At 42.0% G+C, this 18,065-nt stretch overlaps 1 protein-coding gene across 4 annotated transcripts in view; it reads right to left on the bottom strand.

Annotated features, from left to right (window-relative positions):
* Positions 1-13,416, bottom strand: part of MON2 (MON2 homolog, regulator of endosome-to-Golgi trafficking) — a 56,430-nt gene extending 43,014 nt beyond the window's left edge. For 2 of the 4 annotated variants that reach the window (XM_083399284.1, XM_083399287.1), the window contains exons 1-3: positions 12,294-13,415; positions 6,492-6,555; positions 543-670 (exon numbers count right to left, since the gene is read on the bottom strand). In XM_083399284.1, coding sequence (XP_083255410.1) covers positions 543-670; positions 6,492-6,555; positions 12,294-12,404 — 303 coding nt within the window. In that variant the 5' untranslated portion in view covers positions 12,405-13,415. Of the gene's footprint in view, positions 1-542; positions 671-6,491; positions 6,556-12,293 lie in introns of all 4 variants that reach the window. The other 2 variants (XM_083399285.1, XM_083399286.1) reach the window with 2 other exon arrangements.
* Between the last annotated feature and the right edge of the window lie 4,649 nt (positions 13,417-18,065).

Below are 18,065 nucleotides of genomic sequence, written 5' to 3'. Positions count from 1 at the left end.
TTCCCCTCAGTTTTCAAGTTGTGCTACACCAACATCAATGTTAACACTAGCCAGAGAGACCTTAAACTGCAGTTTGTGTACCAGCGTCTAACCGTGACTCAACATAGTGCCGTAGGTATATTTATATGTTTATGCTGCCTTTACGCTAGCATAGTTCAGCACACATGACTCATCCCCTACCAACTCCACTTTATCCACACAACAGGCCTGTAGAGTAGGTGAGAGTTGTCAAATGGTTCAAAAATATTCAGTGAGCTTCATGGCTGAGTGAGTCTCCTCTAACCTCAACACTCAACATACTACACACCATACTAACTCTCATAATGCTAAATACATTTCATCTGAAAATAAAACTGAAGGGGAATGCTCCTGCAATAAGCCACCCCTAATAATCCCTCTGGGGTAGAGTTACACCTACACTGATTCTAAAGGCTATGCCTAGTCAGTTATCTTATTAGGATACTCTAATTTTTTTAATGATTCTTCAGCTATGTAAATTAGGCAACACTTCCATACCATTACTTGACTACCCCAAGTCTTACCTCTGAAACAACTTCATGAGACATGAGCCTTTGTATAGCTGCTAGACATAGTTGGGTGATCTTTGGTTCTTTCGTTCCACAACCCATTAGAAAAGGCTGAACCACTTCTGAGCTGTTCTCTTTCAAGGCTTTCAAATGGAGAAAAAATAAATATACAATATCACAAGTCCGCAGCTTTGATTAATAAAGAAAACCATCTGTTGAAAATTAATATAATTATAGTGGTATTTCATGGAAAATATATATAAAAGAGATGGAAAGAGTTATAAATTTGGAACTTTTACTTTAATTTTATATCCGCGGTAAGAACCTTTTGGAGCAGCTGCTTGAATCTTCTTTCACCTGCCTGTTTGCACAGCATTTACTCTTTGCATTCACTTTGCTTTCCAAGCCTCTGAATTACCCCATTCTCATACACCATATGCAATATTCTACTGACTCTCCTATGTGCCCAATTTGTCATGGGCAAGATAGCTCTGTGATCCAACACAGCAGAAAATATCTCCTTATGTTCACTGCACAAGAATACAAGAGTCTGAGCAGAGTACTATGGAACTGAAGACTGATTATTTGATGTCACCTTTCCTTCAAAGAGCAAGTCTCAATTGCAGCCTACTTGTTTCAACATAGACTTGCTCTATGTGAACACACTGCTTGCACAGTATAGTAATATTTAATTTAATTGAAAGGTAGCCTAGTTTGCAAAATCGTACATGTGCCAGGTTCTCAAAGATACCCATAGTGAGTCTATAGGAATTATAGTTTTAAATTATACATTGATATTAAACTCTATCTGGAATTTTATCCTTTGACAGTGAATACAATACACAACTTTCAAAACTATAGCTACTGCTGAAGTATATACACTTCTGATTCCAAACATGGAAATTTTAAACCAGATTTTTGTCTTACAACTAAGCAGTATCCAGTATTTTGTCTTACACTTAACCGGGGATGGGGTGGGGAGAGAGAGACTAGCTGAAGAAACTAATTTAAACAAGCAGTTCTTATGCAAATAAGCAGGATTCAGCACTCAAAATTCACTTAAGTATACACACGGTGGGTACACCCTGACAGAAGTTTACCAAAGTTCTGAGCTGGTAAAGAATGGGATCCATAAATTATGTTGTATGAAATGCATCTCTTTTCTAGAATCTTATTAGGTACTCTAGGGTGATGGTCTATTTCTTGCACAAGCACAAGGAAGTTTGATCCAGCAGGAAACATCTGCTCATGGGGGAGAAGGGGAAGTGGCTTTTGCCTATTTCCTCTCCCAAATCTGTTCTGAGGGTCCCTCAATCCTCCAGAACAGTTTGGGGGAGGGTGTTAGGTCCATCAGGGAAATCAGCCCAAATTATCTCTTCCCCTTCCATGAGCAGACGAATCTGCTGGTGCCACAGTGCAAAGAACACTAACAGATTATAACCCATAACACTGAGAATTATATTACGAATATCCAGCATACTGAACTACGGAGACAATCCAAAGGGGCATCAGTTATATAACCCCTTAACCCAGTTCTGTAATATCAGTGACACTACAGCAGATTAATTAGAAACAGTAACAGAGATATTGATGACCTTCGTGGTCCCTTCCAACTCTACAATTCTACGATACAAAATAGCATTTCAAATCATATCAGAGCACAATTACTTGAAACTGGAAAAGCCTAGAGAGAGTGAAAGGCCTCAAACTGTGTATGGTTTGTTTGTTTTTTAAAAGAGAAATCTTGATTTGGTTTTCTAGGAAAATGTAAGCAGTGAAGGCATCTATATTAATGCACAGATGTATCGTGTCTTAGAAGATTATTCACAGGTTTATCAAGGCAGCCATTAAACCTAAAAGCGTTAAGACCTTGTAAATAATGTTGAGTTTAAAGAGGAATTGTACAATGTAGATTATAGTACTAGGATATAGATAAAAAGTACTAGTAAGCATTTCCAAGTGCTACTGTATTAGTGTTCTAGGCATATAATATTTGAAGTCTAATTAGATAATTATTCTCCCTAATTAGGGCAAAGGGCCATAGTTCAGTGGTAGAGCATCTGCTCTGCAATGCAGAAGGTTTCTGAACAATCCCTGGCATTTCCCGGTAGGGCTGGAAATGTCCCCTAGGCTGAAACCCCAAAGAGCTGTCAGTGTGGTAGGCAATGGTCTGACTCAGTACAAAGTGGTTTCTGAGGTTCTATTATGTCATATAAATTTACACTGGGTGTGGGTGGAATTCCACTGTTGCTGTTTTCTAGGGTGCTTATGTCTTTTAAGACTAATCCCGAGTTTTGTTACTAGTTGTAAGTCTTGCCCATAATGCTATTTGTGAGGCTGCAACTGTCTTCCATACACTAAATCACTGTATGCTATCTAGTTCTTTAAACAGATATGATGAGATGCTTCTGTCTCTTAGTGCAAGTTTGTTTGGATTATAGCTGACATTACCTGTCATAGCTTTCCCACTTATGTCAGCATTCATGATAGCAATGAAAACAAAAGAAAAATAAATTAAATAGAAGTGTTAAAGTGAAAAAATAGGGCAAGAACTATTCTAAAGTATATTCTTTAAGTAATACTAGAGTAATTATTCAAAATCAACTAATCTAAACAATAAAAACTAATTGTGGCATCATTTTTGCTGCAACAGACCACCTGCCCCTGCCCTTCTGTACTCATGTACTTTCAAGTACACAGAAGCAACTATAAATATTTTCTCTGGTGACACTAACGCTTAAGACTTGCTAGTGCAACATCACACTTAAAAGAATAATAACCAACAAGAGAAGTATTTTTCTAATCTTAATTAGTTATTTAAGATACCGGTTGTGGACCAGTAAACAGGAGGAAATGGAATAGAAAAATAAAGCATTTTTCAAAGTCTATTGGTTCATAACAGTAATATGAGTGAATATAAAACTAATCAGATTGGGTAACTGGAATGAATATGGTAACAGGTAAATTTCAAATGAAAGATTGAGTTTAATAAGGTTCACTTCCAGGAAAGTGGGTATAGGTGTCCTTGGTGACATCATACATTTTCCTCCATAAAATCTAAATAATACAAAGTTCATATAATACTACCACAATATTGGAGCAAGGTACACATGAGAACAGTTAAATTTTTTAAATGGACAAATTATTGGGAGGTGGGAGAGGAAAGTTGGTGAAAACATTTCTGTTCTGGCAACTTCTTGTTGCACTGGGCAAATGGGGCTCATATATGGTAAACTCTTTTTACAGGCAATTCTTTATATTTTTTCATTATGGGCGGTCTAATTCTGACTGTTGTTGCCTGGGGTGGGTGGCTGACAGGCACTTGGGAACCCCAGCACAAGGGGATTTCTGCAGGCATTACCAAGACCGCTGCACAGGGCTTCCAATCAGCAGCATACTTTCCAGGATGACAGAATAGAGAGGTGTACTTGAAAGTGATTGTGAAAGTGATGCACAAGCCTCCTATTTGTGCATTGGCAACCACATCTCTACCTGCCCCATACATGACGTCACCTGCCCCATGTAAAGCATCAGATGTGGGGCAGGTGGTGAAAAAAGTCTTGTGGGCCAAATTTCATGGAATGCCAAGTTTGACCAGCGGGCCAGACATTCCCTAGCCCTTGTTTAAGAAGTGGGCATGCGGTATCCAGATAAGCTCCAATTTAAGTACTAGTTGGAAGATCTTCAGAGCTACTTAGCTTTAGGAAGGGAATTACACAATTTATTTGAATTTTGTATGCTTTCAAATCACTGCCACTTTTGTGCCATCTGCACAAAATTATCTCTGACTCCTACAGACACTCTTTCCAGTTGTCTTCACTTCCAGTTTGCAAAACATCGTAAGAAGCCGTTTTAAAATCTCTGAGATTTGGGGATATTTTACTCTCTCAATAAGTACAAGCAATATATTAAATTGTATTTGGTTACCCTAAAATTCTACATTAAAATCATAGATTCATTCAGTAATTAATATAACTAAAGAAAGAAGGCTGAAACTGGCAACATTTCATTTACTGTCCATTAAATTTCACAGAATGAGTTGTGGGAGGAATGTTTTGGAGAGGTCCTCTCTATCACTTTTACTTCTCCAAACACACCCATGCAGCAACACATCCTTTCCTCCATATCACCAGCAATTTTGCTTCTTTGTTCTGCTGTTCAACTGGAAGGAGACATCAATTTTCATTTGGATGACCCATAACATAGTTTGGAATTGGGGTGGGGGAAGAGCAGACATGTGCATATTGGCTTAGTCTGCAGAAGCCATTTTCCTGCAGCATCTCTCTCATGAAACAGGGCACCTACATCTATAAAATGTTTGTCAAACTATAAGTTTTGAGTACTTCAGTAACAGCTAATACAGTAACATAATACATTATTGTTGTTGTTATTTGTATAATGCAAATAGCAGTAAAAAACATAGAACACAATAAGGAACAGGGGGTATACAACCCAAAATAATCTATGGGCCAACATAAATGATATACCCTCAACCCCGGAAGACTGTCCTCTACAGGATGGTATTGAATTGCATCCAGTTCTGTGCTTTGTTTTGGCACAAGACACTGTACACTGTGTTAACTTACACCAATAATAGCTAAAACACACAAAAAAGCAGGGTGTGCACCCTGTATTAAGATTGGTATCACTCCAGATCATACAACCATAACTCCAGGAGTGTGTTTCTACATATTCTGGCCAATAGCATACTCAGGGTCACCATGACATCCATGGGGCTGCCCCAACGTAGCTCAACATTAGTAGGAGGGCACACTCAATATTTGTCATCCTTGGTTGAGAAGGGAGAAGATAAACTGGGGGGTGGGGTGTTGTTGTTGAGTTTTAGAATTTCAGAATTCTAAAACTGCAGGAATGGAGGACCTATTAAAATGGCCAACTCCTGGAGACTAATGGATTCAAATGGTTTTCTGGAGGGCCCCAGGGAGCTTTCCAATTGGCAAGGCTGGCTCTTCTGCCAAACACGGAAGGTGACATGGGAGTTTGAACACCCTTTCCCAACGTGCAAAGTAAGCAGAGCTCTGTGTTATGCTCTAGAGTGAGAACTATTAAGCGAATGAGCAGGTGGGGGGAAATCACAACAAATGTGCTCAGGTCAGACTCTATTCAGTAGATCTGAAGGTGCAAAGTAAGCTTACTTCTCCTCTGTGCCCCAGTTTTGTCATCCAGTGCCGTTGTTCTGGGTGGCTAAGGCCTGTTACCTGTGGGCCTAGGCACATGGTAGAGCCTGTGACTGTTTGCAAGGCATTATGAGGATAAAATCACTTGCATCCACTGGAACTTGGACTCCAGGTTTTAGAGCAGGCAATTCTGGAGCACTTATTTGTTGGATGTTGTCGGACAGGTTTCAGTTGTTGCAGCCTGAGGGCGTGGACAGAGCATTTGGTAAGGTTTGTGCAACAACTGTTGGATCCTTGCCCCTCTTCATTTACAAAATTGGGCAGGGAGGGGTCAGCTGGTTGAACTAGGAAGGTAATTAATGCTTTCTTACAAGAGGGAATGGATGCATTTGCATGGCATGCCACTGGCTTCACATTGTGGAGCAACACAACCCTCTATACCCAGTTCAAATCAAATGCTAAGCTAGGAATCATAGTTTGCTGGGGTGGGGATAATGAGGTGGAATCCTAAAGAACGTGAACAGGTGCTTGCTGTGTAAACTTTCCCTGAACTTGAGTACCTGGAAATCAGTGAGGATTCAAACAGGATCTTCAGACACCAAAGACTATCCCAGAATTTTGATAACTGTATATATTTCACCTGCTTTGATGAAAAATTGGACTAGCACACTGTCATAACTTTTACTGAAAACCCATAGACTATTATTATCTTCATGTTCTAAAAGCACTAAAGATATTCAACACCAAATCACACACAAAGCTTTGATTTAAAGAGACTTAAAATGAATTTTCTGATTAGGATTTTTTGGTGTTTGCAAATATTTACCTGACAAGACATCACTGTTTCGTGCAGCTATCGTTTTTACTTTTATTATTCCTGACTCAGCAGCCTGTAAAGAAAAGACAAGAGATTATTAATTTATTAGTTTTTTCTTAGAAGCATTTTATCCTATTCTTCAGCTGAAATGGCTCCCACAGCAGCTTACTAAAATCAGTAGTAAGTCATCGCTGACCTCAGGCTTACAATCTAAAAGCTACTTCTCAGACTGTACTATATGAAAGCAATTCTTCATTTAACAGAAGTGAAATTAAAGTTGTTATGCCTGCAAAATCTTGCGGCAGAAATTGCTTCCCATGAAAGCATATTTCAATGCCCCAGAATGTGATGTATTAACAACCAAGTCTTATTACATCTCCCATCTCCGCCTTAAGACCTTCACATCGTTATCTCTTTATTATTTGCAAATTTTCTCACTTTTTAAGGTCCCCTATGATATACCCAAGTGCATTCAATAAACGCCTAGTTAAAAAAACACAGTTCTGAGGTGTTGGCATGGAAGTTGCTTAAAGGATAAACATAATAAATACACAATTTCTGTATCCCATGGCAACCCAAACTATTTTTTTCTGAACTCATTCATGTTTCACACACAATATCCAAGGCATTCAGAGAGGTAGACATGAATACGAATCTTGTGTCTACACAGATAGCGTGCATGCACCAATCAACACAGTCTATACTTCCAACCACTCCCTTATACACAGATTAGATGCCAACTAAATCTAATACACAACACTCTTGTTAATGCAGCAGAAAATCCAACAAGGGTACTGTAACTAAAAAGATGTTAAAACATTCTTGACTCAGCTGAAAAGTTAACTAGAATGCCACAATGTTCTACTTTTTATGTATTTCCTAACAAGGTTCTGCTACAAAAAAAAAAAGTTAAATGAAACCAGGGTTGCAAGATTTTATAGCTCAATTCCAATCAAAAGTAAGTCCCATTGAGTTTAATAGAAGTTGTGACCAGTTAAGTGTGTATAGAACTGCATTATTAGCAAATTAATAAAGTACTTAATCACTCTGTTTTCCCAAAGAGAAAAAAGATACCAGAGTATTTTGTGTATTTAACATTAAATAGTAAGTTTTCATGACATTCTATGTAGTCCAATTTTAAACCACATATTCTTATATCAAACATTGTTTCATATACAACCTTGGGGGAAACTTATAGAAGCTAACATGTCTAATATAATAAACAACTTGTTCATATTTCTTTCTGTTTCAAGGGCTTCTGTAAATGACTACGTTAAAGAATCCAGTTTAAAAACCTTGCAAACCATCACACAATCAAGCATATTGCCTTATCTGAATGCCAAAGTGCTGTGTGAACTGTGTGAAATGAAATTTAATTTAATTATTTTTGTAACATCATTTGCTAGATGTTTAAAACAGCTCCATAAAACGTAACAATCAGAAGAGGGGGGAAACAAACAAGCACGAATATTAAAGGGGCCAGGAGAGGGAAAGGTGGGAGAATAAAATATACAACTAGCTTTGAATTATTGACATATATATTTACATATGTTTTAGGGAAGCTTTTAATGTTTAACAGACTATTGTATTTTAATATTTTGTTGGAAGCCGCCCAAAGTGGCTGGGGAAACCCAGCCAGATGGGCGGGGTATAAATAAATTATTATTACAGTGGTACCTCAGGTTATATACACTTCAGGTTACATACGCTTCAGGTTACAGACTCCGCTAACCCAGAAATATTACCTCGTGTTAAGAACTTTGCTTCAGGATGAGAACAGAAATCGCGCAGCAGCGGCAGCGGCAGGCCCCATTAGCTAAAATGGTGCTTCAGGTTAAGAACAGTTTCAGGTTAAGTACGGACCTCCGGAATAATTTAAGTACTTAACCCGAGGTACCACTGTATTATTATTATTATTATTATTATTATTATTATTATTATTTTACAGTGCAGCTCCTTTAATAAGTGAAGTTAGTACATTTTAAAGACTAGTGTACAGCTGAAAAATTCAAAGTCCTTTTAAGTATTCCTATTAGCTTGCTAAATATTTTACCACACCAATGCCTGTGCTCCTAGATAGCAGATAACTTTGCCTCAGCAGTAACCTGAACCTTCTGTAAAACTGCAATCCTAGTTCAGAATCTTGAAACTGCTGACTCAGCTAGAAAGGCAATGCTACTCAAAATTGTCAGCTTATGCTGACGGACTCTAAATGAAAGCAGGGCAGGAGCAGAGCTGTGGAGGACTAACAGTCAGCCGTATCAAGTAATTGCTAAAGCTACCTTGCTGAGGACAATGAAATAAATGGCCTAAAACCACTTTTAAAAGAGTGACACTAGTTTCTCACAGGAAAAATGTTCCCAAATATCTTTGGTATAGAGCCCAAGGATGACAGTAGAACCTTGTGCCTATTTCATGGACAGTTACAGGGGCAAAAGAATAAGCCACAGAAAGTAGGTTTTACAGTGGTACCTCTGGTTATGAACTTTATTCGTTTCAGAGGTCCGTTCTTAACCTGAAAATGTTCTTAACTAGAGGCATGCTTTTGCTAATGGGGGCCTCTTGTTGCTGCTGCGCTGCCGGCACACAGTTTCTGTTCTCATCCTGGGGCAAAGTTCTCAACTTGAGGTAATTCTTCCAGGTTAGTGGAGTTTGTAACCTGAGGCATTTGTAACTTGACGTACCACTGTATATACAAAAGAGTAACCACCATAGTATTACTCAGCATACAGATATAGCCTGGCTTTGTCCAGCACATGTATTAGTGGTACATGGCACAAAGACTCCATTAACCACAGGCCATGGCTTCACTGTCTGTTTGCAAGATCACACTGAGCATATGATTGTACTTTTAAATATATCCCTTCTAATCGTAAAGTTTTTATTATCATGCTTGAACATAGATTGACAATGGAAGTTAAATGTGTATAAACTGAAATTCAACACAAACAGGTTTTCCATTTATCCCTATAATTTTATTAATGTTGTGTCATTACAATTTGTAGCCAAGACCATTAAACATTAAATCTGAGCCCCCAAAATCTGCTCTGGCGGGTGAACCTGGATCATCTGGTAATAAGTCCCAATGCGTTCAGCGAGAGCAGATGTGCAATGGACTGCACTGCTAGTGGATATAAGGCATTACAAGCTACATAAAATGAAGCATTATAGCTATACACCTGCCAAATTATGTGGCGTTGGAATGATAGTAAAAATACTAAAACAAAAAAATTCTGCTTTATTTTCATGTACAGGATTCACTACTGGGTTTAAAAAAATGGTTAATGTTCCTTGTGCAATGAGTACCATGCAGTTCAATGCTACTTTAGAAACCAGACATGTAGTGCAGGCTAACAAAGAACAAAGGTTACTTTATATCCTGCCTCCCCCAAATGTTTGTTCTCTCAAATTCTTTAAATTGTGAATATATCCTACAAAAAAGGAAATAATAATAGGCGGGTCTAACTGTAGCACTTTAAAATAGTGTATTTACCAAACAGTCCACTTTCTGTTAGCCCTGATATTCTAAAATATTGCATCTTGCATACTGTAGAGTTGTAACATTTTATGGAAACTAAAGGAAAATTCTGTAGAAACTGTGATTCTCAAATTTTGTTCTTAAAACTTTGAAGACTTACTACTCAAATCTGCCTTAAGGAAAGTCAATCTTCCATCAAATCAAGCAATCATTTCTCTCCTACTCACATCCTTCAGTGCTATCTATGATGCTACCTACTACTAACTTTGCCACCAACTTGGCAAATCTACAAACCTGATGCATGACTACGTGGTGAGTTACACCCAAATGTTTTGGATTTTTTTGCATGGAAGGCTTTGACTGAAGCTCTAATAGCCCCCCCCCCCAGATCATCTTCATCTTGTTGTTATTATTATTATTGTTGTTGTTGTTTTTATTATTATTATCATTATTATCACCACGACCATCATCCCCACGACCATCATCCCCACCCATCTGGAAGCTCTGGGTGGCTTCCAACACACATCAAAACATAATAAACCGCCAAACATTAAAAACTTCCTGATTCAGGGCTGCCTTCAGATGTCTTCTAAATGTTGTGTCGTTCTTTATCTATTTCACATCTGATGGGAGGGCATTCCACAGGGAGGGCTCAGCTGCTGAGAAGGCCCTCTGCCTGGTTCCCTGTATCCTCACTTCTTGCAGTGAGGGAACCGCCAGAAAGCCCTTGGAGGTAGGCTTCAGTGTCCGGGTAGAACAATGTGGGTGGAGATGCTCCTTCAGGTATACAATACTATTACCCCCACCCCGTCAAAAAACCCTTTCATGGGAATATAATTTAATTGGCATCTTCGTTTGTGTCCTATAGGTTGAAGCTATGGATTTTAAGTACACCCTAGAACACTTTTGGTATCAATGAGGTGAGGTTCGCACCATACAACAGAAGACCCTTTGCTCCACATTTTAATCAAGGCACAGTACAACAAATCTATAACAAAGTACAACAAAACATTAGAACCTCAGGTTAGCACATTAAGAGGTTGTTTTATATCAAATTAACATATTTGTTTACTTTCCCATAGCCGCCTTATGGAACGCAATGCTAGCAACATGCAATTCACTTCAAATCATTAAAAACATCACTACAGTCTTAGCTTATTGATTTCAACAATCAAGAGCTCCTGAATTTTTACAGGGGCAAATGTCATTACACAGAGATGGGAACCTCAGGCTTGGGGGGCAACTGCAGCCCTCTAGACATCTCTGTATGGTCCTTCCCCAAGCCATGCTCCTTACCCGCCCTCCATGCTTATGACTGGCTAGAATGTGGTCTGATAATACTCTGATGGTAATATCACCTGGATGGACAATGACAGCAGTGCTGAAGCACCACACTCTGGAAACAACCATCCAAGTAGGACCAGAACCACTGCAAAACAGTGCCACCCAACCCTAACTCATATTATATTATTATTAGTTATGATTCTCACCTTCGGCATTGATCATTTCACTCTGCAAAAAACAAACTTTGCTTGATTTACTTAGTTTTACAATATTAAACAGGGCATGCTTCTCAGAGCTCAAGTTCTTAAAATTCTGAAGTCCTTACCAAAGTTTGAAGACTCACATACGCAAACCATCAACAACAACCTCTCGCAAGTGGGACAAGACAGCAACATGATACGCACATGGGAGCTGTTCCAAGTGCCACTTTCAAATTTAATATACAACGGAAACCTGCTTACCTATCGGTGGCAAAACAGGAACAGCTTGCAAACTCGTTTGGGTAATGCAATCCTTGTTGATTACCCAAACAGTTGCTACCACCAGTGCCTTGAAACCTACTATATTCAAAGCCGCCTGTCCCCAAACAAGGGCCTCCAAGTTATCCTAACAGATGATAAGAAGGCTTTTGCCTATCTTTTGAGCGGTATCGATTGCCTCCCCCAGCAAAAAAAAAAAAAAAAAAAAAGGGCACCATTGCTAAGCCTAGGAGATGCACACTTAAAAAGTTCGCCCACTAGAGAGACTGAAGTCTAGGAAGAGGGAGGTGCAACCGGGAACTGCTTGTTACAAGAAAGTGCTGCAAGCGGACCGTGGTGGCCAAGTGGTGCAGACGTTTGCAATGTAGACGCAGCCACCCGACTCGGTTCCACTCCGGGATTTCAGTTCTCAACGGGGGTGGGTGGAGAGGAAAGGCCTCAGCGAGACCCCACGTACCTCTTCCTAAAACAGGCCGGGGAAAGGCCAACACGACACAACAAATACACACAAACACTGACACGCCCCCCCCCGACAGTCCAGTTTCTCTCCCCCCCAAAAAAATCCCTCACCTCCTTGACGGGAGGAAATTTCTTCCGGCACTCCAGGCTCAGGGCCCGCAGGTCGCCTTGCATGTTTTCCAGCAGTTTCTTCACGGCCTCGGGGCTGCTCGTCCCGGCCATGGCTCCTCCGCCGTGTGGGGAAGGCAGCGACGCGAAGCCGGCAAGGGACAGGCCCGGCCGAGCCAGCGTCGCCGTCTGAATGTGGCGGCGCCCGGAGGCCGTCAAGTCCCGGGCGGAGCCACAGGCAAAAGCAGCAGCACCACCAGCCGTCTCAGCCTCCAAGGCCGGCCCCGCCGCGTCCACGTCCGCTCCCGCTCCCACAATGCCGGGCGCCGCCGCTGCCGGCGCCGCACGTCAGGCCCGCTTCCGCACGACGGAGGCCTCACGAAGAAGGGGCGGCGCGAAGGAGGGGAGGCGGGCCCGCAGGGCGGCGCGGCCCGAGGACTGCGGGGCTGAGGCGGGTCTGTCAGGGGCGGGAAGATGGGGGGCAAAGACGGGGCGCGACCCTGTCCGGCCTTGGTTTGTACGCAGTCCCGGAGCAGAAGAGGCCGTCGGTTCCTCAGAGCATGTGCAGTCCTTGCTTCTTCCCCCATGCAAGGTGGCATGGAGGGGATTCCAGCTCCTCTTTCTTGAAATCGCCGGCAATTATTTCCTTGCGTCACCAGCCCTGTTCAGGGAAGTTTTTAGTGTGGGATGTTGTCTTGTTTTCTTACTATTTTTTTTTGTTGGGATCCGCCCGGAGTGGCTGGGTCAGCCCAGTCAGATGGACGGCATATAAGTAATAAATTATTCTTATTATTATTTTTATCAGCAGCCCCGACTCGGCTTTTTTTAAAAAAGGTCCCTGCCACTGCCTCTCAGATTTTCCATATCAAAGAGATATGGGATTATCCATGTTGTTTACTGTCAGCTCAATGCCATATACATCCTTACCCCGCCGTAAAACCTAGTGAGTTCGGTAGGTCTTGCGCAAGGGAGAATCGATGCAGGTTCGCAATCTTAATAAGCATTTTGAACCATCGACATCACCCGTGGCTGGCAAATGCTCCTTAATCAAACAATGAAAATTGTGTAGCACGTTGCATTTACCTTTAAAAAAAACAACCCAAAAGGTATCTGTTTAAGATTTGTGTTGTATCCCGCCCCCTACTTTAAAATACCAGTGTTAATTGTCTATTATTTTTTTTACGGTTCAGGGCAGGGTTTCCCAAACTTGGGTCTGCAGCTGTTTTTGGACTACAGTTCCTATGATCCCTGACCACAGGTCCTGCTAGCTTAGGGATGATGGTAATTGTAGTCCAAAAACAGCTGTAGAGCCAAGTTTGGGAAACACTGGATTAGGGTAGTAACGCCCTTCTGTTACTGATAATAGCTTCAGATGCCAACACCACTGCCAGTAAGGGAAAACTTGCTTCCATTATGGATTGAGTGGGTTACAGCTGATCAGCCCTGTTGCTTTGGCCCAGAGGACCTTTGCAGGAACAACTGTTGCCTGGCAATTGGCAGGTGCCAGCAGGAGAAGCTTGCGTCCATCATGGGTTGAATGAGATCCAGTCGCTCAATCCTCTTCCCTTACATCGGAGAACACCAATGAAGGCCAAGCTTGAATGCAGGAAAAGCCACCTGCGTAACCCCGTAGTGGCATTTCTTAAGTAACATTTTTATTGTGAGAATTGTTTTTTTGTAAGCTGCTTGGAGAGCATCCCAGGGTTATGAAGTGAGATAAAAGCATTATAAATACTATTCTTGGGTGTTTTGTTTGTTTGTTTGTTTTGCTTACGTGTGAGGTGCATTTACTGATATTAGTATCCATGCTTCCAGTTCTTGCTTCTTTAAAGGGGAAGTTGGCAGCTGTCCCTCATTTTAAGATATACATTCCTTATGCCAAGATACTACAGTTCTACAATGTGTACTTAGTGGAACAGATTATAACATTGCCAAAGTTGCGTAATCTAGAAAGAGCCTATGATCTCTTCATGAGCAATCGGCAGCAGACCTAGGCGAGCAATTTGCCTCACAGAGCCTCAGGCTAGCCTGCAATCGTTCCTAAGGCTCCTTTTTATCATGCACCCTCATTTACTTTCAGCTTGTGACAAGAGTGATGCATCCCACATTACGTGTTTAGCTGCACAGTTTAAGGTGTGCTCTAAACGGAGTCTAATTGTCATGAGCACATATTTGAAAATGTGCGGTAGAGAAGTAGTCAGCAGAGAGCTAGGTTTCCCTACATTTTCCTGACAAGTGTACATTAGCATCAAGAGAAAATATACTGCTGTGTTAAGGTGTGGAAAACGCCAGGGGGTGTGGAGGGGAGTAAATGATTTTCTTTATCTGCCTCCTCACCAGTACGAACAGAGCTGACAAACCAGGAGCTGGGCCAGAGGATTGTGGACTCTGCCAAAACCTCTCCTCCTTTCAGCACTAGGCTAGAGCATCAAGTCATAGCTATAAGTGGAGGATGTGCTACTGACTCTTCACTTCTTGTTCTATTCAAATATGGCTCTTGTTAAACTAATAGCTCAATAATACTGGCATGGTGATGACTTAAGAAAAAAAAATTAAGAGCCACCATGTCATTGTGACACTACTGTAAGACGTGTACTTGATTAAGATTACATTTATGCACATGATTGATTAAAGCATTTGCCTTTAGCATGGCTACTCACATGCCCAAAATACGTAGCCTCTAAAATATTTTAATTGCAATATCCTGCCACATTGCCTTAATTGTACCTTGCAATCCAATCCTAAATGTATGCTGAGGTAAGAATACATTCAAGTACTTCAGTAATAAGGAAATACAGAATATAGCTAGAATACTGGCTTCTGGCTTTTTCTTGGATTAAGAATGCATACTTCTGAAAATACAAACTAATGCACATCAAATAAAAGAGACTGGATTAACTTAAATGAGTTAGCAAACTCTTTGTTGGTAGTGAACAGCTTAAGTTATAAGAAGGTGCAATGTTAAAACAACTATATAATTACTTGAAGCCAGAGGTTTTCAACCGTTATTGAGTCCATGGCTCCCTTGACCAACCACCTTCTTTCTGCGTACCCCTGTGGGACTCAGAAACAAGTTATGTCACCTCTTGCCTGCAGAGCTGGCTGCTTCTCACCTTTTTCCAAACACCCTTGTGGGGTGCGCCCTCAGCCTTCTCTCCTTGGGTGTCCTCCGGGCAGCTGCCGCCGCCTCTGGTCTCTGAGCTGTCCCACCTCCTGCTCAAGTAAGGTGTCTCCTCACACTGCCCCACAGGGGCCTGGGAATTGGAGACCTTCAGCCTTAGTGGCGCAATGGAGACTGGCCAAAGGTGAACATGAGGCCAGCATCTTACCTGTGGCGGCAGCAGGCACTCAGCTCCCAGGCAGGCATTGCACACAGCAAGCACATGAAAGACCAGAACAGCGCCTGCCTGCCCACCCTCCTGCTTGTCTGTTCATTTCCCAACAGCAAGGGCCGGCGGGCTGGGCTCCCTCACCAGCTTGCTTGCTTACTCTGAGGCCACCTCAGCTCCTAGCAACCAGCACCCCCTGGCCAGCCCCAGAGGCACCATTCGCCTGGGGAGCTTGTAGCCAGGGCTGATGCAACAAACAGCTGTACAAGCCTTGGGGAGGAAGAGAGGCAAGAGGGCATCAGAGGAGGGAGGGAAGGAAAGAGGGACAGAGGCCAGTGTTGCCCACGGCACCCCTGAACATCATTCAAGGCACCCCAGGGTGCCAAAGCACTCTGGTTGAAAGCACTCTGGTTGAAAACCACTGCTTTAAGCTATTGTAAAGTATCCTGAGATAATTTGATAAAGTGTAGTACAAAAATATTTGAAACACCACCAGGTATTCATTGTATTAAAATTAGCATTTGAGATCCTAAGGGATCAAAAAGCTTCAGTCTCAAGTAAAATCCACCACTGTATCTACACATTAGCCCACCAAATGATCAACCAGTATCATCCAGATTACAGTATGCCATGGACTGAGAATAGGAATGGGAAAATAGTGCACTGCAAGGGTACATGGCATACACAGAAAACTCAAGAAAATACAAAAATTAAGCTAGTCCTAAAACACTTTAAGGGACGCAGGTGGCGCTGTGGGTAAACCACAGAGCCTAGGACTTGCCGATCAGAAGGTCGGCAGTTCGAATCCCTGCGACGGGGTGAGCTCCCGTTGCTCGGTCCCAGCTCCTGCCAACCTAGCAGTTCGAAAGCACAAAGTGCAAGTAGATAAATAGGTACCACTCCATCAAAAAAACGAAGATCATGGCCACTGGTCCCATCACCTCCTGGCAAATAGAAGGGGAGGAAATGGAGGCAGTGAGAGATTTTACTTTCTTGGGCTCCATGATCACTGCAGATGGTGACAGCAGCCACGAAATTAAGAGACGCCTGCTTCTTGGGAGGAAAGCAATGGCAAACCTAGGCAGCATTTTAAAAAGTAGAGACATCACCTTGCCAACAAAGGTCCGTATAGTAAAAGCTATGGTTTTCCCAGTAGTGATGTATGGAAGTGAGAGCTGGACCATAAAGAAGGCTGATCGCCGAAGAATTGACGCTTTTGCATTATGGTGCTGGAGGAGACTTGAGAGTCCCATGGACTGCAAGAAGATCAAACGCATCCATTCTTAAGGAAATCAGCCCTGAGTGCTCACTGGAAGGACAGATCGTGAAGTTGAGGCTCCAATACTTTGGCCACCTCATGAGAAGAGAAGACTCCCTGGAAAAGACCCTGATGTTGGGAAAGATGGAGGGCACAAGGAGAAGGGGACGACAGAGGACGAGATGGTTAGACAGTGTTCTCGAAGCTACAAACATGAATCTGACCAAACTGCGGGTGGCAGTGGAAGACAGGAGTGCCTGGCGTGCTCTGGTCCATGGGGTCACAAAGAGTCGGACACGACTGAACGACTAAACAACAACAACCAGCGGGAAGGTAAACGGCGTTTCCGTGCACTGCTCTGGTTCACCAGAAGCGGCTTAGTCATGCTGGCCACATGACCCAGAAGCTGTCTGCAGACAAACGCCGGCTCCCTCGGCCAATAAAGCGAGATGAGCGCCACAACCCCAGAGTCGGTTGCGACTGGACCTAATGGTCAGGGGTCCCTTTACCTTTACCTTTTAAAACACTTTAACCAGTGGTGGTGAACCTGTAGTCCTCAAACTGTTGATGGACGTCTGATCCCAAAAATATCTGTAGGACCATAGCTTCCCCACCCCTTACTTAAACCAAGTTCTAATACTATCTGTGTATGTTATTTGCTCTATTCCTGTAAGGATTCCAAGATCTCCAGATACCTCAGTTGTGCCTCATACAGATGGCTAAAATACAGATGTAAAATATTTGAGACACTTGGCTTATTAGGAATTTCAAATTGCTTTATACTAGAGCAAACTAGTACTTCATCATTTATCTCATGATCAACCCAACAGCTTGTTTCTCTCATTTCTAGTTTCCAGTACTACTGAAAATTGCTTTGAAATATTTTCTTGATCATTTAGGCTCGTGCAAAGTCAGGCAGCAGCATGTTGCATATACTTCTCCACACAGTGTATAGTTATGGCATTCATTCCCACAAGAAGCAGTGATGCCTACCAATTTAGATGGCTTTAAAAGATTAAATAAATTCATAAAAAATACAGCTATCAATGGCTACTAGCTATGATGGCTATGTTCTATTGTCCACTGTTGGAAACAGTATGCCTTTGAACATCAGTCGCAAGGAATCACAAGGAGGGAGAGTGCTGTTGAGCTCAGGTCCTGCTTTGGCGCCTCCCATAGGCATCTGGA

Source organism: Podarcis tiliguerta (genome assembly GCF_965153285.1).
Source record: "Podarcis tiliguerta genome assembly, chromosome: 10".
Taxonomy (NCBI): Eukaryota; Metazoa; Chordata; class Lepidosauria; order Squamata; family Lacertidae; genus Podarcis; species Podarcis tiliguerta.
Note: the sequence above shows the minus strand (reverse complement) of the source record. Positions and strands in the feature narration are given on the sequence as shown.